This window comes from Protobothrops mucrosquamatus, unplaced genomic scaffold (genome assembly GCF_001527695.2).
Source record: "Protobothrops mucrosquamatus isolate PMUCROS unplaced genomic scaffold, P.Mucros_1.0 scaffold_37, whole genome shotgun sequence".
In the NCBI taxonomy this organism is placed as follows: Eukaryota; Metazoa; Chordata; class Lepidosauria; order Squamata; family Viperidae; genus Protobothrops; species Protobothrops mucrosquamatus.
In genome coordinates this window covers 34988-61009 of record NW_015386113.1, presented here as the reverse complement: position 1 = coordinate 61009, position 26022 = coordinate 34988, and the positions used below count along the sequence as shown (strand labels likewise).

General features: G+C 39.9%; 1 protein-coding gene across 1 annotated transcript; it reads left to right on the top strand.

The window, feature by feature from the left end:
- PCF11 (PCF11 cleavage and polyadenylation factor subunit) lies at positions 1-26022 on the top strand. Its single transcript, XM_015810446.1, has 16 exons — positions 1-219; positions 5162-5287; positions 6634-6822; positions 7050-7259; positions 9173-10239; positions 10401-10590; positions 10680-11124; positions 11279-12996; positions 13941-14043; positions 15774-15893; positions 16608-16716; positions 18135-18318; positions 21955-22110; positions 23850-23942; positions 24303-24338; positions 25328-26022. Exons 1-16 carry the CDS (start codon positions 1-3, stop codon positions 25541-25543), a joined length of 5181 nt encoding a protein of 1726 aa, XP_015665932.1. The 3' UTR covers positions 25544-26022.

Below are 26022 nucleotides of genomic sequence, written 5' to 3'. Positions count from 1 at the left end.
ATGTCGGGCGGCGGCGCCGCGACGACGTCCGAAGGGGCCGCCAGCGGTGCCAACACCGCTGGCGGCAACAGCGAGGACGCCTGCCGCGACTACCAGTCCTCGCTGGAAGACCTGACGTTCAACAGCAAGCCGCACATCAACATGCTGACCATCCTGGCTGAGGAGAACGTGCCCTTCGCCAAGGACATCGTCTCGCTGATCGAGGCGCAAATCGCCAAGGTTTTTATATACTCTACGCCGAATACGCTCTCTCTATAAACCCCCCCCCCCTCCCCGAACCCAGCCTGCTCCTTCCCATCTCTCAGGGCCAGCCTTTCTCCTCCTTCCCCCTCCCCCGACCCGCGTGTTTTATTTTTGAGCTATAGGATTAGTGGGGGTGAGTGGGGGGGGGGAGAAACAACAGGGGCCCCGCCTACGTATCTGTTGTGTGAGTGGGGGAATTCAGAGAAGGTCACGTGTCAAGGGGGGGGAGAAATAGGCTGGAGGGGGGTGTCATGGGGGGGGGAAAGGGCAGAATTGAGGCCTAGGATAGAGCCAGTTAGGTACAGGTAGTCCTCGACTTACGACGCTTGGTTCGCCGACCGTTCAGAGGTTGAACTGGAAAAAAAAAGCAACTCCTGACCATTTTTTCCACGCTTAACGACCGTTTGCAGCATCCCCGTGGTCATGTGACCAGAATCCAGAGGTTTGGCAACAGCGTCCCAGCTTGATGTGATTTACTTTCTTGCAACCTTCTGACCAGCCAAGTCGGTGGGGGAGCCAGATTCACTGAACCCGGGTTACTTCCTAACTTAACCAACTGCAGTGATCCACTTAACAACGGTGGCAAGAAAGGTCCAAGAATTGGGGCAACGCTCCCTTAAACAAAGCAACAATGTTGGGCTCAATTGTGGCCGTAAGTCAAGGACTACCTGTGTTTTGGAAGGAGAGGACCCCCGAGTTAAGGTTGGCTCAGCCTTCCAATCCTTCTGAGGTCGGTAAAAGAGGACCCGGATTGTTGGGGGCAAATATTCTTGGGAGAGGGTTCTAAAGCACAATGAAGCTGTGTGTAAGTCTTAAGTGCTATTGCTATTAAGCAGAGGAAGGGTAGAAAAGAGGAAGTTCTAAGGAGGTGAAAGGGGAAATTGATAGTTTTTTTAGGAATGTCAAATGGGGGAGGCACACACAACCCAGGCAGGCAGCCAGCCAGCCTCTGAATCTTCTTCCTTGGATTTCTCTGTGGTTCCAAATTGCCCTCAATGCAGGTAAAACCTTTTCCCAGCCATGTCTGGGAAAGAAATGCTGTATCAAAGTAGGTCAAGTTATTGAGAAAGAGTGAAGCCCAAGTCATAAAAAGCATATTTTTCAGGCAGCTGGGACCATGAGGACAGACATGGATGGAAGGGGGGGGGGTCTGGAGTGTAATGATCAGTGTAGATGGTCAAGGGTAAGAGGGCGGCAGGCAATTTGTGAAAGTCGTTCCAGGTGCTCTGGGGACAGCTGGGGGAAAGAATCTACCACTGCCATCCACCCTGGCACATGGCAGCCCAGCAGTGTCAGAAACAGATAAACCAGTCCTAACTGCTTCCTTTCAGATAACTTTAAGGGATCCAATTTAGATAAAAGAGAGGTAAAGACAATGGATTTTTTTAAAAAGTTATTCTGTTAAAAGCAGAAAGGTAGGAACCATGTTTGAGAGAACGCTGTATTGGGAGATAGTTTTCAGATTTTAAAAAGGGAATGGAGAATGGTAGCATGAGCAAAGGTTAAGGTGGAAAATGAGACTAGGCCATAGTTGGCAGGAAAAGAAACACCACTTACAATTAATTTTAAGGTTTGACTGGGGAATTACTCTTTTCTATGAAATTATTCCAAGGAAGAGATACTCTACCCAGTTCAGGAAAGGGACCGATTCTTCTCCGAATTTTGTGAAGGATTTTTAAACCTGCATAAATTGGATATACAACATGGCCGCCTGGCAGGGACTATGCAGCAGTTACCGTGCTTGAAACATGCAGTTTTTAAGTCTCCTAGCTTACATATGGCTTATTAGCTTGGTAAATATTCTTAAAAGGATAAAATCATTTCCGGGACCACTAGCCTTAATTCGTAAGACCTGAAAAGGGAGTTTGGTTAAGAGGAGTGGAATTTCCTCATTATTTTCTGTAGAATAAATTTCTATAGGTGAAGGAGGATCTTTATGCTCCTGGAATGTTTTTAATAATAGATGCATGATAGGCTAGGGATGTATGTCTGCATGTGTATGCATGATCCATTCCTTGTTAGAGCAGCACGTTCATTAAGGCATGGAAATAAAATGTTCAGCCCTGCCTGCAGGAACCACAGCAGCCTGTCTAATCCCAATATGGCGCCGAGAAGCATATGATGCAAAAAGAAAGTCTAGGGTTGTATCAGCTCAGAAATTTTCTGATAAAAGTCACTCTAGCTTTTGGTGCAGTATCTTCTTTTTCCCCTGTAGTATTTTGGTCATTTAAGTAGCAGAAGGGGGTAGCACATCTCCATTATAATTGAACATTTCTGTTCTCTTGCTGTTTCTTCTTCCTCACCCATTTTCCTCAGCTTCTGCCAGTATGTTGGGTTTTTATTTTGCTAATTTAATCTGGGATATTAAGTTATAATAAAATGGAAACACAGGATAAAGGGCAATTGTTTACAGTGCAAATCAGTTAGTTTCAGCTCTCTAGAAACCTTCCCTATTTACTTTTAATGTTTTCCGTCTCTCCAGAAGTTCATAATACATAAATTCCAGTTCTGTTATTTGGCTTTGGGGTAATGGGGATGGTTACATAGATATCCCCTTGCGTGTATTTAAAAATACGTAAAATATGTATTTCTAATTGGATTTACATAGCTGTCTTTAGTGACCAGGATGAAACGAGAGATTTGAGTTCTCTGAAAACCACTTTTGAAAGAAAATATTGTCTGGAGACAATTTCTACTTAGTGTAATGCAGAGTGGTTTGCCTACCTTTTTAATAAATGATTTTGAAATGTGTGACTGGTATTAAAAATGTAAATAAAATATATAAAATATGTATTTGTCTTTTTATTTACCGGGTGCAGTGCAGAATCTGTTACTAAAGTGTTAACTACTCTGGTGTGGTATACAGGAAAAAAAAGTCTGAGGGAAGTTCAATTTTTAGGGAAATACTAAGAAAAACACAGACCCACACATATTCAACACTCAACACCTGATGTTTGAAGGAGTGCACCAAGCATTCTGTTGAGAACTCTGGACATGGTTTTTCTATAAATAAGCTTTTAAAATTTTATCTCTACTTTCTTGGTGATTTTGAGTTGTCTTTCTCACCTTCCACGACTTCTTGAAAATCTGACTTGGGGTTTGCCTCAGCTTGGGTGGATCTCCAGTATTTCACATTTCTGTTCATGAACTAACCATTGCAATTGTAAATCCTGGTTCTCCGAACGTGGCATTCCACTCATTTAAAGCTGGGATTGCTTTCCAGTATCTAAAAACAGATTCTAGGACAACTTTGCCTCATTTCATAATTTCACACATAGTTTTCACAGCTTTGTGAATATAATAGGACATTTTCTAATCCTTGAAATATTTTTATGGCTCAAAAGGGAAGTTCACACATACTTTTTGGGAATAAGATTGTAAAGTCTGGCTATATTTTTGACAGCTGTCCTTTACAGTCTTAAGAGCTGCTGCAGATGGGATTTTAAGAGCAGGGTACTGAAATGTTCTGGAGGCTGAATACTTTGCAAGCCCTGTTATAACAAGCTAAATTCAATCCTAACAGTTTGCAGATTTGCACCTAGTAAATTATTTTCAAGTCCAACTATTAGGGAATTGATAATTGACCAGTGCTGATATTCATGACTTACCTGTTTGGGCAAGCCTTTATCTACGTTTAATTTTTCCTTAAATGCTGTCCATAAAAGCCGTGTATGGTTAAAGAGTCCTTCCCTCTTCAGCAGATTTCAAACAAATGTTTGATGTAAGGGTTTAAATTATTTGTTTTGAGGAAAAAAACCCTACACATTTAAAAGTGAAGGAAGATAAAATGTGGTTTAGATTTTTCAAGATTTGAAAACTGCTTATGTGTTTGCATTTTCTATAAATATCTTAACAATTTGAACTATGTTAAAGTGAAAGACGCTAATTACAAGAAAAACTTGCTACAAGGACAGCCAAACATATTTGAGCAGTGGATTTTGGCAATAAGTGCAGACACTGTTAGCTGCTTAATATGAAACGGCCTGTAAAATTTTGAGAATTGATGGGTGCTAAATGGGAATTGAACTATTCCTGTGTAAAAAATCAATGTGTGAGAGAGAAACAATTACCCTCAACAAGTTTCTACATGCTGATGCTTTTTGGAAGTTTGTGGCCCTTAATGTGGATGAGACTAAACATTTTGAACAGAAACGGGAAGGCTTCCACTTTCTTTGAAAATTCATTTTCAACAACAGTTCTTACCACATGAACTCGGGGCATGCCTTACGAGCAGAGGAAAAAAATCCATCTTGACTCCTTGGCCATTGAGGAGTGACCAGACATTGAAGATTGTCTTCTGTGCCAGTCTTTGGTTCCAGTTATTTATAAGTGTCTGTTCAACAACATGACTCCATTGTGGATTTATATTTTTTTGGTTCCAGCTATATGACTTGCATATAATTTTGAGAGTGTCTATTTGGCGTTTCTTCAACTGTCTAGAGTTGGTATTACTTGCATTTGGATGACAGCAAGTGAAACATGGCTCACCAACAACACTGGTATTCAACTTTCTGTCCACTGAGAATTCTCCCCTTTATTTTATGAGATCTAGTTAATTGATCCATGTCCCATTTTATAGAGATCCCAACAGAAACTACTGTGTGTTCCCTCAAAAGTATAGTCATAGAATGTGAGGTGGCTCATTAAAAACCCCAGTAGTTAATTTTGCATCATGGGCCAAAACTTTCTGCCACTCACAATCACCTTAAAAAGAAAACCCAATGTACCAAATAATAGCTGCACTGGTATCTATTGATTCTTTTAATAGCTAGGTCTAAAATTAGTAAATTGTATTTTTTGATCTGATTTGTTACCTACCAGAAAATATGGTGGTTTGGGGTTGGTAATTCCTTCATTTAAAAAGATCATATTTTTTTTGTTACAACTAAATGTCTCAGTTTTCTTCTTATTACTCCAGGCTCCTTCTAATGAGAAACTTCCTGTTATGTACCTAATGGACTCCATTGTCAAGAATGTTGGACGAGAATATCTTGCTGCATTTACTAAAAACCTAGTTTCAACATTTGTTAATGTGTTTGAAAAGGTATATATATAATGTGTTTCCCTAAAGCTTTAAAAATTGCTGTTGTATAAATAAAGACATGGCACATTGTCTTATTTTTTCCAGTTTTAAGGGTGGAACATAAAGGATGTATCCTCCGTAAGAAAAATTGCATTACAGAACAAGCTAGATGCAATCACGTTGTCATGTGTTATGCTTTCTGTGAGTCACTCAGTAGAAAGGACAGTAAAATGCAGCCCATTAGATTATTTTTATGTGTGTTTTTAGCTTTACAGAAGAATGAGTAACACAGTGTAGGTAGGCATCCTCTTGTTTGTGTTAACTATACAATCATTTAGGGTTTTATTTCATGGGGAAAAATAAACATTTAACCTATGTACTAAGATCCATAAAGTCTTATTTTGATCAGCTTTTCTCTCCAATCTCCAGCCATTTCAATTTTGCATACCTGACCTAATTTGTAACAACTGATCATGGACAGTATTTTCAGCATTAGTTTGCTTGATAAATTTTAAAGATAACTACCAAAGGCAGAATTTTCCTTTACAAATGTACATTGCTGTGAATGTTAAAGGAAATTGAAATACCTTTTTCCATTTCAGTAGGGTTTGGTTGAAAGAGGCTAAAACATTTGAGTTAGTCAAACATTAAATCAGTTTAATCTTAAATCAGCTTACTTTTGCCTTGCCGACTTTCTAAACAACAGTAATCACATTTCTGTGTGACCGTATAAAAAATTAGGCAATGGAAAAGATTTCATGTTTTGACTGCTTTTCAGAGTTGGGTTTTTTTTTTTTTTTTGCATATTGACATACAAAAAAGTTTTGCACTTAACCTCTTCAACCTGGCGCCCTTCAAATGTGTTGAACAACAATTTCCTTCATGCAAACTCAGCAGCGGACATGCTGTCTCTGGATAATGGGAACTCAACATCTGGAAAAAAAAACCTAAGGAATTGATGGATGTGCCTGTGTTTGATTTTTATTATATTGCCGGAATATACTTTAATAATAAAAATAAGATTTTATCAATTAATGCTGAGAACTTGCTTGTGAAATATGTCCAGTTCTGATTGATAATGGATCCATTTTAAAAATAGGATATAACTGCTATACCTCTATAAGTCATATGTGAAAGATGAAAGACGCTTAACTGCTCAAATCTTTGTTTTACTGTCTGCAAATTAGTGTATCAGCAAAGTGCAGTTTCAGTTGTGCCCACTTGAGTTCTTCACTGTTTTCACTGGAACTTGCCTACACAAATGAATAGATATAACTCTAGAACACTTATGTGATCTTGAATTTTAGAAAGATGGATAACATGTTATATGGACTTAACAAGCCGTAGAATTGTTCTATTGTTCTTAGGTGGATGAAAATACTAGGAAAAGTTTATTTAAATTGCGTTCCACGTGGGATGAAATTTTCCCTCTGAAGATTCTCTATGCTCTTGATGTTCGGGTGAATTCAGTTGACCCTGCTTGGCCTGTTAAGCCGTTACCCCCTAATGTGAATACTTCCAGCATCCACGTGAATCCTAAGTTTTTAAGTAAATCGGTAAGTTTCTGAAACTAATGTTCAGTGTTTTTGACTTTTGCACACCATAAATTGATATTGAACAGTTAAAGCAAAAAAGCTATCACAGTGTCCTTTTGTATTGTATGATATGCCCGAAACACATTTTGATTTATTTGTACAAATAAACGAAATTACATAACTATGAATAATGGCCAGTTTTCCTTCTTCACAAGTAAGAATCATGTATTTTACCATTTTCTCGGTAGCCTGAGGAGCCTGCTGCACCTAGCTCTACAGTCTGTTCTCTTCCTGTGTCCTGTTCTGCTGTGTCCTCTACTCCAATTGTTCCTGAAATACAAAAGAACTTAACGCAAGAGCAGCTGATAAGACAACAGCTGCTGGCAAAACAAAAACAGTTGTTAGAACTTCAACAGAAGAAATTAGAACTTGAACTAGAACAGACAAAAGCACAGCTGGTGAGTAAGATGACTGGCGGCTCTGATGTTTCAGGAGGGGATTTTTTTCTGCTTCCTGATAAAGTCAGTTTAGCTCTGTGGTCCTTGCAGCCTGTTCTTTTTCTTTGAACTAGTAGAACTTCCAGTAAAATGTATTTTTTTTTCTATTGGTTAATCATTGCTACACTGCAGATGATAACAATGTCTTTCCAACAGGTGGACAAAGATCAGAATGTATAACTATTAGAACTCGTAGATAAAATGTCTGTATACTGGGAAAGCAACGTGTTCTTGTACACATCACACTTGATATGTAAAATGCCACTGAACTATTGCAGCATCTTCCACGATCAGTGAAGCCCAGGGTTTTAGATGGGATCACTGCTGTTCAACTTGTCAATGGAAATAATAGATTTGAAATGCAGGTTTAACATGACAAGAGACTGACTATGAGGAATGTAAATTGTATTAGAAAAGAAACACACAAGGCAGAATCTTGGCATATTTCTCTTCCTAAATAATAATAATAAAAAATGTCTAACATGGTTTATACTGTGCTGTTGATAGGCCTTAGGTTTTGAGATTTTGACTAATTTTCATATTGTTGTATCATATGCTACATTTACTCTAAATTTTGCAGAGCTTATAATTGGAAGAAAGTAATATGAATACAGTGGTACCTCGGTACTCATCGTTAATTGGTTCCAGGAGGCACAATCAGTACCAAAAATGATGAGTACCAAACAGATTTTCCCCATACGGAATAATCTAGTGCAGTGATGGCGAACCTTTTAGAGACCGAGTGCTCAAACTGCAACCCAAAACCCACTTATGTATCGTCGAGTGCCGGGTGGGTATGGCCAATTGGGTGGGCGTGGCTGGGGTAGTAGCGGCAGACTGGGTGGGACTAAAAAGTTCAATCAATCAATTCCAACTTTGCAAGATCTTTTTTTTTCCTGCGAGAAGTTGAAATTGACTGATTGAACCTTTTTTTTTTTTTTTTGCACACGGTGGCAGAGGCCTAAAGCGAAAGATTTTATAAAACCCAGCTGAAGGCCTAGGACTGGAGCGACGGCACGCGTGCCCACAGAGAGGGCTCTGAGTGCCGCCTCTGGCACCTGTGCCATAGGTTCGCCACCACTGATCTAGTGTGTCACACTGGTAGCTGACATCAACAAGTACTAGCTTGTGCATGGAGTACCAAACAGTGAATACCAGGACAAACTTTTGCATCAAAATGGTTTGGGTACCAAATTAGATGAGTTTCAAAGCAGTTGAATACCAAGGTACTACTGTACTGGTTTCAGATTTGTGGTCTTTTTATTACCATTACTGAAATACTAGCTATAAGAATGTACTTCACGTCATTTACCACAACTAGATATTGAAAACATTTTAACAGCTATGAAAAGAAAATTGACCCAAAACTTAAGTTGCTTATCATGGGATCTGTGGTATATATTTATACTGGAATTGGTTGATACATGAAAGTAATTTCTTTATGCAGCTTAAATTGTTTTACAGGTACTCCTCACTTAATGACCACCATTATGACAGGCAACTCCATTACTGGGCAGTATGGTCATTAAGTGAGACGTCACGTGACTACAACTTGCAATTTCACGGCCGGCTTCTCCATTGACCCTGCTTGTCAGAAGCCGGCAGTGGAATATACAAATGGGGATTGTGTGACCGTAGATCACTCTGATGGCCGTAGACACCTGCCAGTTGCAAAACACCTAAATCTTGACCATGTGGCCATGGGGATATTCCAACAGTCATAAATGCAAGGACCCTTTTTCAGCACTAACAATAACTTTGAAGTGTTGTTAAATAGGGTAGTTCATTAAGGAAAGACGTGTATATTGAACAGCTGCGAGAAATAAAATGGTGCTTGTGTCTGATAACATTTCCCCCCTTCTTCCTTATTTCAGGCTGTTTCCCTTAGTGTTCAGCAAAGTGGATCTAACCTGGGCCAAGCACCTTTAAAACAACATGTGCCGCAGCCCCCTCACATGCCAGTTAAAGCTCCCCATCCAGCCTGTCTGCCACCTGAGAAAAACCATTTGTCTCCACTCCATGATGCCAAAATAGCCAATAGAGATCCTCGTCTCAATAGAATGAGTCAGCACTCTTCTCATTCGAAAGATCAGAGTCATAGGAAAGACTTCCTGATGAATGCAGTCAGTCAGCCTGACCCGAAGACTAGCAAATCTCCACAAAGTGAAAAGCAAAATACCACAAAGCCAGAAAAATTAAAACAGAATGAGAAGCTGCAGAAGAAAGAGTTCGATCAGGTGGATGCAAAATTGAAATCCCCCTCTCCTTTGCAAAATAAGCTGCTTCACCCTAAAGAAACCAGGAATCAAGAATGCGAGAATCCCAGAGTGTTGGAAATCAACAAAAGAGATCCCAGGTTAAAAAAACATCTTCTAGAGAAACCGGAGGGCAAAGATGATGACATCAAAGAAAAAAGAAGATGCGTGGAGAGAAAAGACAAAGAGGAACATAGATCAATTGGTGGTAGAAATAAAGTAATTAATGGCATTGTACAAAAACAAGATCCCAGTACAGAAGAGTCAGAAAAACAGAGTGGAAAACCAGGAAGGTCAAGTACTAGGAAAAGGTCACGTTCTCCTAGATCTCGATCGCCCTCTGCACATTCTCCAAAACGAAGAGAAAGAAGGTCACCTAAAAGGAGGCTTAGGAGTCTCTCTCCATCTGGATCTAAGATTGGGAAACCACGACAATCTGGGCCCAAACAGTTGCATCTAGAGGATTTTGGGTCAGGAGCACGGGATGACCGAAGCTCTAACAAGAGGAACATTAAGCAGGAAGTGAGGGATTCAAGGAGGGCGAAGAAAATCCACGAAGACCGGCCGCAAGAAGGAATGAATCAACATTCTTCCAAGTCAAATTCCGAACCCAAAGAAAATGTGGAGAATTGGCCAAGTTCCAAATCGAGCAAAAGGTGGAAATCTGGCTGGGAGGAAAATAAAAAGTAGGTTGATGTTTAATGAGCCGCAATTGATTTATCACATAAGTGCAAATCTAAAATTACTGCTGAAATACATTTTCTTTATAAAAACAAAGTAAGATCATTTTTAGTCGCTATGGATAGAGGCACTGTGTAAAATAGCATGTCGTTTCTATTGCTTTCAGCCCTCAACTTACTGAAGAGCATCAAGGACTTGGTAAATCCCCTCATCAGAGGCACAGGGATACTTGGGCAACTACGAAAGGAGTTCCTTCACCTCGCACACCAAAACAGCAGCATCGATTAAGTGTAGATGCTAATTTGCAGATACCCAAAGAACTGACCTTGGCAAACAAGAGAGAGATCCTTAAGAAGGTAAATACATGAACGTGTTCCTGCAGATTACTTTTTTCTTAAAAGCATTGAGGATTAACTCTTAATTTTTTTTTTCTTTTGACTCACAGGCAAATGAACGTCTCTCATCTGGCGAAATAACCCAGGACGATTTCCTGGTCCTGTGTCATAAGATTCGCCAGCTTTTCCAGTATCAGGAAGGAAAACATAGATGTGAGTGGGATAACACAACGGGCGAAAAGGGGATTTCCAAAAAGAAGCCCTTATTATCTGAATCGGATTTAATATATCATGAACATAAAGCTAAGCTAAAACGAACGCAGGTTCAACATTCATTTCCGAGACTCAATATAATGGATCCTGAAGAAATATTAGACTATCACTTACCCGATGGATTTCTTTCTGCAATGGAGTGTGACCAAACAAAAACCAAATGCAGTGCTCAGTTTGGCGAAAGATCAAGACGACATTCTCCCATTGGCGGTAGCAGACCATACTCTGATAATTCTTCACACGATGTCAGGAGAAGACATGATGAGCCAAGTGCCTCGAAAGGTATAAAAATGCTTACATTAGCAAAGCAGAATCAATACTGTACACGATTGGGCTACACAACGGAAATGTTTGAATTTTTTTTTTCATAGAGATGTGCTTTATGTAATGGGTTTAGTGAATAAACTTTGTAATTTTAATCTATTTTTCTTAAAAGGTCTTCGGGAAGAGCAAAGGATCAATGACATTTTCAAGCGGGCCAGATACGAAGATACAGACAAACAATTCACTGACCTTCCAGGATCACGATTTGGGGTCTCTGAAGGGAAGCAGAGATTTAGTTCGTTGATTGAGGACAGAGCTCATTTTGAAGATTCTCCTCGACATCCTGGCATAAGGGCAAGTGGAGACGGACAAGCAGGCCATTTTGAAGGGCCAGCTAATCCAGCTCCTCGAATTGAAGGGCCACAAGCACAGCCTAGTTTAAGGTTTGAAGGAACTCTAGGTCAGCCAGCGTCTCAGTTCGAAGGGCCTCAAGGACAAGCTGGAGGAAAAGGTTCTCACATGTTTGATGGGCCACCAGCACAGGTTGCAGCTGGTCCCTTAAGGTTTGATGGACCCTCAGGACAAGTTAGTACGGGAAGTGCTATACGGTTTGAGGCTCCAATAGGGCAACCAGCGGGAAGTTTACGATTTGAGGGGCCTTCGGGTCAATCTGTAGGGGGAATGAGATTTGAAGGGACCCATGCTCAACCCTCAGGAGGAATGAGGTTTGAGGGACCTCACGGTCATGCAACGGCTGGTATTAGGTTCGAGAGTCCTCATGGCCAGTCTTCTGCTGGAATGAGGTTTGAAGGCATGCATGATCAGCCTTCAAATAATATAAGATTTGATGGCCAGCCTTCAGGTGGATTGAGATTTGAAGGGCCTCATGGCCAACCTTCAAATGCCATAAGATTTGAAGGACCTCATGACCGGCCAGTGGGACCTCATGGTCCACCAGGAAGTGGAATGAGATTTGAGGGACCACATGGACAGCCTGTAGGGCCTCATGGCCAACAAGGAACTGGTTTAAGATTAGAAGCCCCACATATGCAACCAGTGGGATCCCTGGGACAACCCGGAAGTAATATGCCATTTGATGCGCCACACGGACAGCCCATTGGTCCACACATGCAGCCTACGAGTGGTCTGAGATTTGAGGGCCCTCATGGTCAACCTGTAGGGCCACATGGGCAACCCCTTGGCTCTAGGTTTGAGGGCCCCCACAATCAGCCTCTGGGCCCCCATGGGCAGCTGGGAATTTCTCCCAGGTTTGAGCCACCTTCAGTTCAGACTGGAGGTGGACTTAGATTTGAAGGGCCTATGAACCAGACAAGGTTTGATGGCTGTCCGTCAAGATTTGATGGCCAGCCATCAATTTTGCAAAGACTGGACGGGTTACACGTACAGCCTGGTTCGAGGTTTGAAATGGGTCCTGCTCAACAAACACCGCCTCGATTTGATAGTCCAGTTGGTCAGCAGGTCCAGCCTCGTTTTGATACAATACTTCAGCGATTTGACGATCCTCCACATCCGGCAACGCGCTATGACCTCCTCCTGGGTCACCAGGGTCCAAGAATTGAAAATGTAGCTAACCTTCCTGGCTCACGATTAGAGACGGCACCGTACGGACAAACTGGCCCTTATAACGACGCTCCCAATCAGCCACCTTATAATGGGGCCTCCCAAGGAATGCAGTTCCAGAGGCCTGACCAAATATTTGATAACCCCCAAGGACCAAACTTCAACGGCCCACCTGTTTCTGGAGCACAACACTTCCCTAATGCACTTAACAGGGGCCCGGGACCTTTTTATGACGACAAGAACCTTCAGGGTCCTCAGTACAGAAATTTTAACAACCTGACAGTTGGAAACGTTCAGCCACCACAACAGGTAAGAGTCTTTTAACGATGCTTTTGTTGTACTGTTCTTCAAAAACCTCGTCTGTTTGTATCTTCAGTTGCAGCAAATTATTTTTTTTCTTAAGATTGATTTGTTTTGTGCATATGCCTTTGACTAGCAACTGCCTGAACAAATCCCTGCAGTTTTCTTGGCAAGATTTTGGAAGTGGCTTGCCTTTGCCTCCCTCCTTCCTAAGGCTGAGAGGGGGTGACCAGCCCAAAGCGACCCAGCCAGCTTCGTGCCCAAGTTGGGACTAGAACTCACGATTTGCTGGTATCTAGCCTTATGCCTTACACCAAACTGGTCATGGATTAAGAAATACTTAACATCGACAAAGTCTTAAAATAGTATAATTAAGTGAATCGTAAATTTTCACTGACGTTGATTGATGCCATGAAAAGGGCTGAATCTTGAATATTAATTTCTGGCACAATGTCAGAACGTTTGAAATGATTTCGTCAGAAAATATATATATATATTTGTATTCCTAAACAGTTTCTTTGCCATGGTTAATTTCCACACCTGCAAAATTACGCCAGTAAAACCAGCACAATCCCCTGAATTCATACTGTAGATAATTTCATTGGCTAAGTGAAGATTATAAATAATGACCTTATCAGTTGAAGAAAATAAGGTCATCAGTCTTCATTTGGAAAAAAAAAACAAAGCAAAATTTCCACATTGGTGGCTAGCTAGTATAAAAGGATTTTAAGACTGATGTTTAATATTGGATATTTATAACGTTGTGGACAGTATGCTGACATAAACCGCTCAGAGAGTGCTGTAAAGCAGTATATAAGTCTAAGTGCTGTTGCTATTATTGCTAATTTCATTTCATTAAATGGTCTTATATTCTGCATGTGACTGAAATAAAGATTGATTTGTTTTTGTCCTTAAGAGGAAAAAAAGGCATTTGGATTGTTCTTTTTTTACAGGTATCTGTTCTGCCAGTATCTTCTGGCCAGCCTTTCAATCAAGGGCAGCCACTACTGCCGGTTCATGCACAAAACCCTGGAGGTTTTGTTCAAAATCAGCCAGGTTAGCATTTACCTTTTTTTTTGGGGGGGGGGGGTTGTTTTAATAAAATTTTGCATTATTCGAAACTTGGTGGGAATATTTTGTCTATATTAAATCTGAAAGATGTGTTCAGCAGCAAAGCTTTTGGTACAACTGTCTGAAATTTTAATTTAATTCAATTTGGTATCATAGGGTCATTAAGGTAAAATTGGTATGTAGGGTCTGCTTATAGATGAGATGTTTATGTACAGATACTTTCCATCATAAGATAGGACGAACATGAAATTCAGAGTTCAAATTATAATCTCTTAAACTGCATCCTACAAAATGATCTGTAGCCATTTGGGTTGAGGAATTTTGATTGTTCAACATTATCTCCCCCCCCCCCCCTTCCCCATACATTCAACAGTGACTGAGAACATAACAGTTGTAACTTGCTCTAGTTTTCTGGATTATGATCTGTGATAGCAACAGGAAATTTAACCATTCCTGAAGTTTTTGAAGATAGCAGGAATAAATAGACAATGCTTGTAAGTAGATGGCATATAAAACAGCTGGATATTAGTTGTTCAAAGTTTAGTTGGATTGCAAAATTTGTGTATAAGAGCTGGCATGGTGAAATGAGAAGAATTAAAAATAGCTGCATAGGATCTGATTTGAATTTTCTAGAACCTCTAATGCAGGCATGTCAAACTGCCAGCCCACGGGCCGTATGCCTCACGCCGAAACCGCGCCCACCCCATTGCCAGCAATGGGGGGGAAAATCCAGATACGTCGTGCGACGTCACATAACGTCGCAGGTTTGACATGCCTGTTCTAATGTTTACCAAGCAGAACCAAGTCTGTTTTTAAAAAAAATAATGCCTGCTATAGAATGATTTGTTAAAATTATAGCTTATTTCTCCCACACTCTTGAGAATATAACTAATACATTTGATTTTAGTACACAAACTTTACATTTTAAAATAGTTTTCAGAGATTTTTATTGTCTGACCAGAATCACATTTGTTTATAATTCTCATAAACAAAAATTTACATTCATATTTCTAGGAATTAATTATTAGGTCTCAATTTATTACATCTATTATGGTGGAGATTTATTTAAAAACTAAAGTTTCCAGGACATCAGAAGACGAATTTGAGTAAAAATGGCATTCAGAAAACTACATTTTAAACAATATAAATATATTATATATTTATAATAATCACAGTGGACACATACAAAGCTTCATCCACCAGGGATATAATCTTACCTATTTTAATAATAATAGACATAATTATACCTATGACTATGAAGCTTTTTATGTGCCCATTGTAATTTTTTTATTTTTAATTTCTAGAATTGTGTTTTGTAATACAATATTAGTTTTTCAAGTTCAAGTTTCAAAGAATAAAACCATATGTACCGATGACCACCTTTTTGGAAGCATAAGTCCTAAGCATTTTTGAACACATGAAACATAAGCATTTCCTTATCATGGTCTTCTGTAACATTTGTTAGATAGATTCTCAAAGAGATAGATTCTCAAATGTTTTTATCTGCATTTATACAAGGATATTGTATAAATTAAAATGGGAAGGTAGTTAAAATGGTCCTCAAGTTCTTTTAAGAGGAGCCAATATTGAAGATGGAGAAATGGATGATGATTTCTTTGTTTAACCTTTGACAATAACTACTTAAGATACTTGAAATCTAAATTGAGTTTCTGGAGTAATATATTATACATTTTCACATTTTCACTCATTTCTAGGGAATATCCCACTTTCCTACCCTGATAATCATCTTGGACAACTTGATGTGAATGAGTTATTTTCAAAACTGCTCACTACAGGAATCCTTAAATCTTTGCAGCCCGATTCATCTTCATCACGTAAGTATCTTTTTGTCATTAGTGTAGAATTTCCTTTGTATCCTAATAAATATCCTGCCTGCCTGTCTGCCTGCCAACTTTCTTTCTTTCTATCTATCTATCTATCTATCTATCTATCTATCTATCTATCTATCTATCTATCTATCTATCTATCTATCTATCTATCTATCTATCTATCTATCTATCTATCATCCTATCTATCATCCTATCTATCATCCTATCTATCTACCTACCTACCCATCCATCCATCCATCCATCATCAGTATCTATCTATCTCAAGTAGTATCCATCTCACTCTTGGTATTTTGAACATATTGTACCAATGAATGTCTATGGCCACCAGTCCAATATAAAGCATTGGAAATAATTTGGTTTTCTTTTTTCTGGGCAGAAATTGACCAGTTGAAAATGGATCTGTAAAAACTTAGTTTTTAAGCCTATCAGTTGGAAATAGTGTGTATATGTATGAATGCACAAATGTGTCTACTGTGCTTCCAACTGATACATATTTGTATGTATATATAAAGAAAATTAAACCAGGAGATAAAGTTAGATGTATTGAAAGACACTGATCACAATCACTACCCCTGAACACTGTATCTGAGATCAATGCTGATCTTACAGATAAAGTTACTTTAATTTTTTTTAGCACTACTACAATTGAGGAAGCAAAGGTTACATCCCAGTATTTAAAAATACATCTCATTTATTTAGAAGTCAGTGAAGTTTCAACTCAACCACCTCCAGAGGAAGAAGAGGATGATCAAGATCAGAATGAGGATATTCCAGACCTAACTAATTTTGTGATAGAAGAACTAAAACAGTATGTGCATTTAATGGGGCGAAGAGGGGATTATATCCAATTGTGTAGTTTAAATAAGTAATTCCAAATGAATTGTAAAAAAACAAAACAAAAATCAGGTGACTCGTAAGGGTAAAAATTTGTGGTAGTTGTGTATAAATTCAATATTTATTTTAAATACCGTAACATTTATTCAATTAAGCATTAATCATTCGAGATTAAGAAATTCCAAGGTTTGCGGTGGGTTTCTTTAACATGGTGTCTTTATAAAAATCAGTTTGAACTCAAAAAAGTGATAAATCCAGAGGAAGTTTATGTTCTTGCCAGTGAACAAGTCCCCTTTAACATCTTTTATACAAGAACTAAAGTAGAGACATTTATCTAGCTGTTCTATTTTTGGAAAATTAGACCTAAATATGCACATGCAAAAATATACATAAACTGAAATTCCCAAATAACCCAGCTCTTAACATTACAAGCACTTTTTATGCATTTATCTTCAAAGCAGATATCGTACATAGTTTTTTAACCTCTTGTTTGGTACTGAACCATTTATTAATCCTCCATTTATTGTGATACATGGTTTTATTTCCATTGTATGTCATTCTTAACGTGTTTATCACTGCATATTTGGGAAATACATACCATAATTAAAAGCTTTTGGATTTTGTTTACATCAATAAACATGCATATAATTTTTTCATATAATTCTGATCGATCTGCAGAAGATTAAATGTCTGATTTGCACAATTCATTGGCATCTTTGGTATGTTTTCAATTAGAATTGTGCCAATCCCTTATGCAGGAACACTTGACAAATAATCCCTCTGTAGTTTAACCATCTTCTTGATGGTTGAAAATAAAATTGACCTGTATTTCCATCTATAATATGTATTTGGACTTCCCAATTTTCCATTTCAGGTAGTGGTCACAAATCAGATAACTAAGTTTTCTAACTTTTTCTTTAAAAAAGAATATAACTAAATTTCCAAAAGTAAAATGCTAAAATAAAAAAAAAGTATAACAAAAGAGCAAAGGTGGGGGAGGGGAACACCAGGGAAAGTTTGAAGTTGAAAAAGTGACATAAAAAACAAACCGCAAAATAATTAAATAAATAAGATAAATAAGGTTGCTTCCAACCCTTTTCAGGACTGATACAATTACATAATAAAATACACTCTTGTTTTAGTTTAACAAAAGAACGAACGTATCAAAAACTAAAATATAAAGATGTACATACCAAACAATCAAATAACAACAACACCAGTATATAATATCATAATCTCGTAATTTGAATAAAACATACAACCTATGAGTGTATCATGTTATAAATTCCCAAAATATAGCTAATATTGCTAGATATTTCTATATTAGAAAATCTATAATGGAAGATCCTCTACGCGAAGTTTTCTAACTTGACATTTCTGTCTTGTTTTCAGACGTTACGATAGCGTTATAAACAGGCTCTACACTGGCATTCAGTGTTACTCTTGTGGAATGAGGTTCACAACTTCACAGACAGATGTATATGCAGACCATCTGGATTGGCACTATCGCCAGAACCGTACAGAAAAGGATGTTAGCAGGAAAGTCACTCACAGAAGATGGTACTACAGCTTAACAGTAAGCAGCTATTTACATTATTTGGCACAGAGAATATTTATTCAATGTTCTTGGTTCATCTTTTCCAGAGGACTGAGATCATAACGGTATCGTCAAAATATAGTATATAACACAAGGAATCTTCTAGAGACCGAGTGCCCAAACTGCAACCCAAAACCCACTTATGTATCGTCGGGTGCTGGGTGGGTGTGGCCCATTGGGTGGGCGTGGCCCATTGGGTGGGCGTGGCTGTGGTGGTAACGGCAGACTGGGTGCCTCTTTAAGGAAAAAGTGGAAGAGACAAGATCAGAAAAAGAAAAGGAGGCGAGGTAAGTGACAATAAAGTTGTTGTTGTTATTATTATTATTATTATTATTATTATTATTATTATTATTATTATTATTAAAAAGTTCAGTCAATTCCAACTTTGCGAGATCTTTTTTTCCAGTTGAAATTGATTGATTGAACCTTTTTTTTTTTTTTTGCACACGGCGGCGGAGGCCTAAAGCGAAAAGGTTTTATAAAACCCAGCTGAAGGCCTAGGACTGGGGCGACGGAGCGCGTGCCCACAGAGAGGGCTCTGCGTGCCACCTGTGGCACACGTGCCATAGGTTCGCCACCACGGTTCTAGCCTCTTAAAGCAGTAATTGGGGATCACAGACCATTTCATCAGTTAACACAAACTGGTCCCAAGAGAGAGAGAGAGGGAAGGAAGAAAAGGGGATAATAATACAGGTAGTCCTCAACTTAACGACCACAATTGAACCCAAAATTTCTGTTGCTAAATGAGACATTTGCTGAGTGAATTTTGCCCCATTTTATGACCTTTCTTGCCACAGTTCTTAAGTGAATCACTGCAGTTGTTAAGTTAGTAACACGGTTATTAAGTGAATCTGGCTTCCCCATTGACTTGGCTTGTTAGAAGATCGCAAAAGGGGATCACATGACCCCGGGATACTGCAACCGTCATTATACGAGTCAGTTGTCTTGAATTTTGATCATGTGAACCTGGGGATGCTACAATGGTCGTAAGTGTGAAAAACGGTCATAACTCAGTTTTTTCAGTCCTGTTGTAACTTTGACTGGTCACTAAAGTGAACTTCTGTAAGTCGAGGACTACATGCAAAAACGTTAAAATTACTTGAGAATGACTTAAACAGCAACAAAAAATTATTGATGTGAGATAGACTTTCCTCCATGATGTTGATAAATGCAGATAATTGTCCTTGTTTAATTCATGAGGAATACTGTTAAATCTGACAAATGCTAGTTTGCTGTTTTTCAGGGAGATGTGATGTTTGTTTATTTCTTTAATTTATATGCTGCCCATCTCACTCTACAAAGCAACTCTTTGTAATTCCTTTGTTTGAAGATGGACATTTCTATTAATGCATTATTTTTAAAATAATAAGGTTCTGCTGGGTTTTCTCCAATAGATAGTATGGTGGTAACTTTGGAAACCAAGAGGAAACACTAGAATAAATTGTGTAATTCTTCGAATTTGTCTTGAATATTCTAACTGCTAAGCTTTCTCCAGAGAGAGAATATTTGCTACTGGCCTTTTAATAGTATTACATCCGTGACAGTTTAATGGCTTCTTGGATCAACTAAGATCATTTGCTGCTATTGTTTTAACAGGTCTTTGGATAGTAATCCAGCTTGTAGGCTTAACATACTTTGTTCTCTTATTGATTCACATGAACCACAACGTTCTTTCTGTAATCGCTGCCATAAAAGTGCTCTCTGCTGGTGACATCTGGTCACAGCCGCTGTCTCTAAAAATAAGGCCCTAGAGCAGTGATGGCGAACCTTTTAGAGACCGAGTGCCCAAAAACTGGCCCCATCCCCGCTCCACCCCCTGCCATGTCCCCGCTCCGCCCCCCCATCCCCTGCGCCGCCTGCCCGCAGGGCCACTCACCGCCTCCAGGGCCTGCCGCAGATCACCCAGGCAGCCCAGCAGCGCTATGGCGGTCACGCCCTCTGCTCACGCCCTGCAGCATCAACTGTGCACAATGGGGTGTGAGGGCAGAGTCTTGTCTACGCTACTTGGCTGCCATGTCCTTGGCTGCGCTGCTCCGTGTGGGCCACGCTCAGAGGTGACTCTCCTTCAGGGGGACTGCTGGAGAGGAGGGGGTTGCGGAGAGAGGCAAGGCTGGGGTAACAGCACGTGTGCCCACAGAGAGGGCTAGGAGTGCCACATCTGGCACCCGTGCCATAGGTTCGCCACCACTGCCCTAGAGCAGTGTTTCTCAACCTTGACAATTTTAAGGCATGTGGACTTCAACTCCCAGAATTCCACAGCCAGCAATGCTGGCTGTGGAATTCTGGGAGTTGAAGTCCACATGCCTTAAAATTGTCAAGGTTGAGAAACACTGCCCTAGAGCCTTGCCACTGCGTTTGGAAGAAAATAATATGCAGTTGCAGCAGTTACAATTCTAAACTGAGAAATTGAAAGCTGAGGTGTTAGTGGCATTAGGTAGTCAAAGCATTTTTTTTTCTCCTGCATGCCTGATCTAAGCATTTTCCTAGGTGCTGTGGACCTTGGTCTTACGTTTGTTTACAGATGTTTGGTGATAGAGTTTTCTTGCATGTAGCACCGATTAGGGGAGAGCTGAGCGGCTTGAAATCAGTTGCCTCTTGCCCCTTTTCAGAAGGATTCAAGGAAGGATGAAAACCAAGTCCCCACTGTGGTGTTTCAAAAGGCAACTGGACTGTGCTAACGACCAGATGACTGCAAGGAATATAAATCCTTCCATCCTCCACCATTCAGTCAGAACTGAAAAAGCTTCTTGGATGAGAAGCGAAAGGTCTTCAAGGAAAAACAAGAAAGTCCAGTTGCCTTTTGAAAAACCACAGTTGGGACAACCTTGATCTTGGATAACCGAGAATCTCCGTAGACGGATCAAAAACAAGATTAAAACTTTATATCAATACGGCTGGTCCTCACTTACCGACTGCAGTTGGTCGCCTTGCAACGAGATGGGCAGCAAACAAATTTAATAATAATAAATGTTAAAAAAAATAGGGCTGTTAACTCCATTGATAAGTCAGTAATGTGATCATTAAATGAAACATCCCATGGCTGTGCCAGCTTACAGAATGGAAGTTTTTAAGAAGAGACTGGATAGCCATTTGTCTGAAATGGTATAGGGTTTCCTGCCTGAGCAGGGGGGTTGGACTAGATGACCTCCAAGGTCCCTTCCAACTTTATTATTGTTGTTGTTGTTGTGTCATGAAGCAAATCACTCATGGTCGTTAAGCGTGATGATTCATGACCACAACTGGCAAGTTTCTTACAGCTTCTTAGCTTGTTGGAAACTGTTGAACATGTGAGATGCTGTGGATGTTGCAAATGCATTCTGGCTGCTAAGGGCCCGAAACACAATCACATAGCTTTGAGGACAACTCAAAACTATTTTTCAGTGTCGCCATAACTTTGAACGGTCACTGAAGAGCAGACGGTAAACAAGGATTACCTATACATCGCTGGCCACAATGTGTTCCACAGACTTGATCCTGTTGCTGAAATAATGATCATTAACTGCTGCTGGTCACTGGGGAAAAAAGACAAAGATGTATTCAAGAGAGAAATAAAGTCATGCTGCCACTTAAAAATTTGGAAAGCGGGCTAAACATTCTTTCAATGTTCTTCTTTAGGATTGGATAGAGTTTGAAGAAATAGCTGATTTAGAGGAACGCGCAAAGAGTCAGTTCTTTGAAAAAGTACACGAAGAAGTTGTATTAAAAACTCAAGAAGCTGCTAAGGAGAAGGAGTTTCAGAGTGTCCCTGCAGGCCCAGCTGGAGTAGACGAGGTAGGCATTGCTCTGCAACTGGCTTCACATAACTTGACGTTTTTAAGTTGGCGTAATTGTACGGCAATCCTTAGTTTGGCACTTAACATTTTACTAGCGCTTGGAATGTATAAAAATAGAGCCATGTGGGTTTTACATTTGTACAATTTTTTTTAAAAAAGGCCAACTCTGAAAAATCACATGCATAGATGTTTACAATATTTACAATAAGAAAGGTTTAAAAGAACATACGGGGTTTTTTTCCCAAATGTCTTCTTAAAATAATTTCGTTTACTGCTTACTTTTGGACTTCACATTCTAGCCCTTGGTGATAGCAGTAATTTAAAGTCACGATCAGCATTTGGAGACGACAATGGGTTTTAAAATAATTTCCCAAGTCATATCTTATCTATCTATATATATATATTAAAACTCTGTTTGTAACCTTCAGTTGGACGAAATGGTTTATATGGCATCCATTTATGAAACAGCGTACCTCAAATGGGCTAATTTACTGAATACCAGGACGCATTACTCCTGTGGGAATGAAATTTGGGGAAGTTATGGCCGCTTCGGCACCATTGTGCTGCTACTGCTGTTACTTCAGTGCTGCCACAGTCAGCTATAGTCATTATTGTCATGTCCAACATTTCCTGACGCAGTCAGTTGTAATCGTCCTTGTGGGAAGCTGAAGCAAAGTCTGCTTCTAGGAAGTTAGCAGGGAGCATCGCTCGCCGATGGAGAAGCTAGCAGAGGAGGTTACAAGCTGCTTGAATAAGTCCTCCCCATTCAAGCAACCAGTCCCTCTGTCTTTATTTGTTTGTGTTTGTCCCTGTTCAACCTTCTTGACCTATGTGCCGTCCCTGACCTTGTGGAGCATCTCGCAAATGGTTCCTGACCCACACAGCCCCTCTTGTCTACCTCCATCACACTTCCCGTGCCACATCCCTGCACATCCTCCCTGACCCGTGCATACTGTTCCCAATCTGTGTGTCCTTCAGACCCACATAGCACCACCCATATAGTCCTCTTCCCAACCCACACCGCACCTATGTGCCTGACCCACACTGCACTCCCAGGGAGCCAAAGGGCACCACATAGATCAGAAATATGCAAGAGGTGTTGTGCATTTGGGATATGTGGAGGTATGTGGGCCGGGATAGTCTAGGACAGGGGTAGGTAACCTTGGCTCTTTTATGACTCGTGGACTTCAACTCCCAGAATTCCTGAGCCAGCCATGCTATCTCAGGAATTCATCATGGTTGTTTTGTTGTGGCCATCTCGTAGTGGACAATTCCACACAAGATAACTCAATGCGATAAATATTATCCGCCACAGTTTCTTTGTCATTGTTTCCATTGACAAAAATGGAAATGTCGAAGAAATAGTGGCAGATAGCATTTATTCTGTTGAGTTATCCCGCATGGAGTTGTCCGTGGCAAATTGTCCCATGGCAAGTTGGCTGTTGCAAATGGTCCCATTCCGGGCTGGGAAGGGGGGTTGCACAAGTGTGGGTGTTGTGGTAAAGGTCAAAAAGGGGGTATGGGGCTGCATGAGTTACATAAGGAAATATCTTTGAAACAATGACTCAACGGGTTATGGGTTGTCTAGTTGCAGAAATAATAATGCCAGCCTGCAAAATTTCTGCCTTTGTCATGGGTCAGGTACACTTAGGGGGGAAATGAAATTGTTCTGCTGCTCATCGGAAAATACAAATGACATTTTGTAAGTATACTGTAACTATATTTAATTGCTTTTAGAGCTGTGAAATCTGCCAGGAGCAGTTTGAGCAATATTGGGATGAGGAAGAGGAGGAATGGCACTTAAAAAATGCAATTCGTGTAGAGGAAAAGGTAACGTTGCATTTCTTTGTGTACGCAGTATGCTTAAAAATGTCTATTTTGGCTTGATATGCTATCGTTATTTCTATAAAGTTCAGGAATTGGGTATCCCTGAAAATATTCCCTTCTAATCATACCCACGCTGACTTCCATCAGTCTACTTCTGTGAGATTTGCCACAGGTCCAAAGGAGATTGAATCAAATATAGTGAAATATCAGCAGAGGAGGAATGACAGCGTTAACTTCCTATTTTTATAGAAATAGTTCAAAGAGAGAGATGTCCCCCTGCAGAAAGAGAATTTGTTTTGCAATGTACTTTGCACGGCTTTTTGTATATTTGTAAACTAAGATCAGCTTGCCTTCCTTTTGTAGATCTACCATCCATCGTGTTACGAAGATTATCAAAAGGTAAACAAAAACTTGTTTTGATCTTTTGTGTTGAGGCTGCAAAAGCTGGTATTCGAATCACTAATCCTTACTGGGCTTATTTGACTATAGCAGTAAGAGGTAGCAATATCAGACTAAATATTTCTTGCTGTTGATGATTATATCTAGGGCTGGTTGACATTAGAGAATATCCGAATAATATCTGGATTTTACGTGTGCTGAATTAACCATAAAGACTGCTGGTTGACCGTAGGCACACTCTCATGTGAAAATCCTAAGTACAAAAAACTCTGACCCACCTTTTGAAGATGATTTTAGAGCAGCGGTTCTCAACCTATGGGTCGCGACCCCATTTGGGGTCAATCAACCATTTCACGGGGGTCGCCAAGCAAGGCTGTCCGCCATTTTTTTTGTTCGCCATTTTTTCCCCCCTTTTCCGGCGGGTGCCTTACCTCCCTTGGGCTGGGCCAGCTGGTGGTCGGCCTGCTCCGTCTCTGCCGCTTGCCAGCTACGCCTCGGCCAGCGCAGGGGGCGGAACCACGCATGCACGGCGCTCCCGGGCAGGGAAAGTCCTCGACTTACGACCGGTTGGGTAGTCCTCGACTTACGACCGGTTTAGTCCTTACGACCGGTTTAGTCCTCGACTTACGACCAGTTTAGTCCTCGACTTACGACCGGTTTAGTCCTCGACTTACGACCGGTTGGGGGTTGCGGCATTAAAAAGGTTGAAAACCACTGTTTTAGAGTGATTCTTAAAAATCACAAAAATGTAAGAATGAATTTTATTTTAAGTGGCTTTTAAATCCTTGCCATCTTGTGAACCAGTGTTGACCTTTTCTGCACGAAAGCCAAAACCTCTAGAATTCTAACAAAATAGAAGTGTTTTACCCTGCTTATGAAGAGATAATGAAGGAATCCGTCCAGATTATGTTTTGCTTTTCACATTAAAGGAGAAAAAAAAACCCCTTCACCCTCCATCCCACATGTGACGTGTTAATTTTGACTTGCAGACTTCATCGTTTGATTCCACCCCATCTCCAAGCAAAACTCCTGTGGAGAACCCACTAAATATTATGTTAAATATTGTCAAACAAGAAGGACAGGACTCCTGTAACAGCCCCAAAGTCAAAGAAGAACCGGAAGAGAAAGCTAGTGATTGCACTGAGGGGAATACACCTGAATCTGCTGAAATTAAAACAGAGCCTGAAAAGGTTGAATCGGTTTAAACTGTGGGTTTTTTTTTTTAATTACAGAGAAATACTTATTGTGTCCTACTGATTCTCGAATGCAAATAATTTTTATATGAATAAAACGTTTGCCTGGGGCAGGGCCCCAGCTACTGACTTGGTTAATAAATACATTTTTGTATTTGAATTTCTTATTGCCTGCACCGTGTCAGGTGTCTTATCGTGTGGAAGTTCTGTAGATGGTGTACAAATTTAACAGGAATAGACTGTATATGTAAGAAAAAAATTGTACATTTTTTTTCATTTGTGGAAATGTAAATTATAAATAAAAGATATTTTTGCTATCTACGGAGTGTAATGTTTATCCACACCATCCAATTAAACAACAACACCACACTTAGTCTTGGGGGTGTTTTAAAGGCAACAGAATTCAGGCTTCTATATAAGGCTTGTGCTTAACTAGGATTCTTTCAGACATAACAAGGAAGATTCTTTTGCTGTAAAATTTGATGAGAAAA

Excerpts from the sequence above, each read along its gene's own strand:
- PCF11 (XM_015810446.1), top strand. The coding sequence starts at position 1 with ATGTCGGGCGGCGGCGCCGCGACGACGTCCGAAGGGGCCGCCAGCGGT. Across the intron at positions 220-5,161 it reads TCGAGGCGCAAATCGCCAAG|GCTCCTTCTAATGAGAAACT; the intron begins GTTTTTATATAC and ends TTATTACTCCAG. Across the intron at positions 22,111-23,849 it reads GCCCAGCTGGAGTAGACGAG|AGCTGTGAAATCTGCCAGGA; the intron begins GTAGGCATTGCT and ends AATTGCTTTTAG.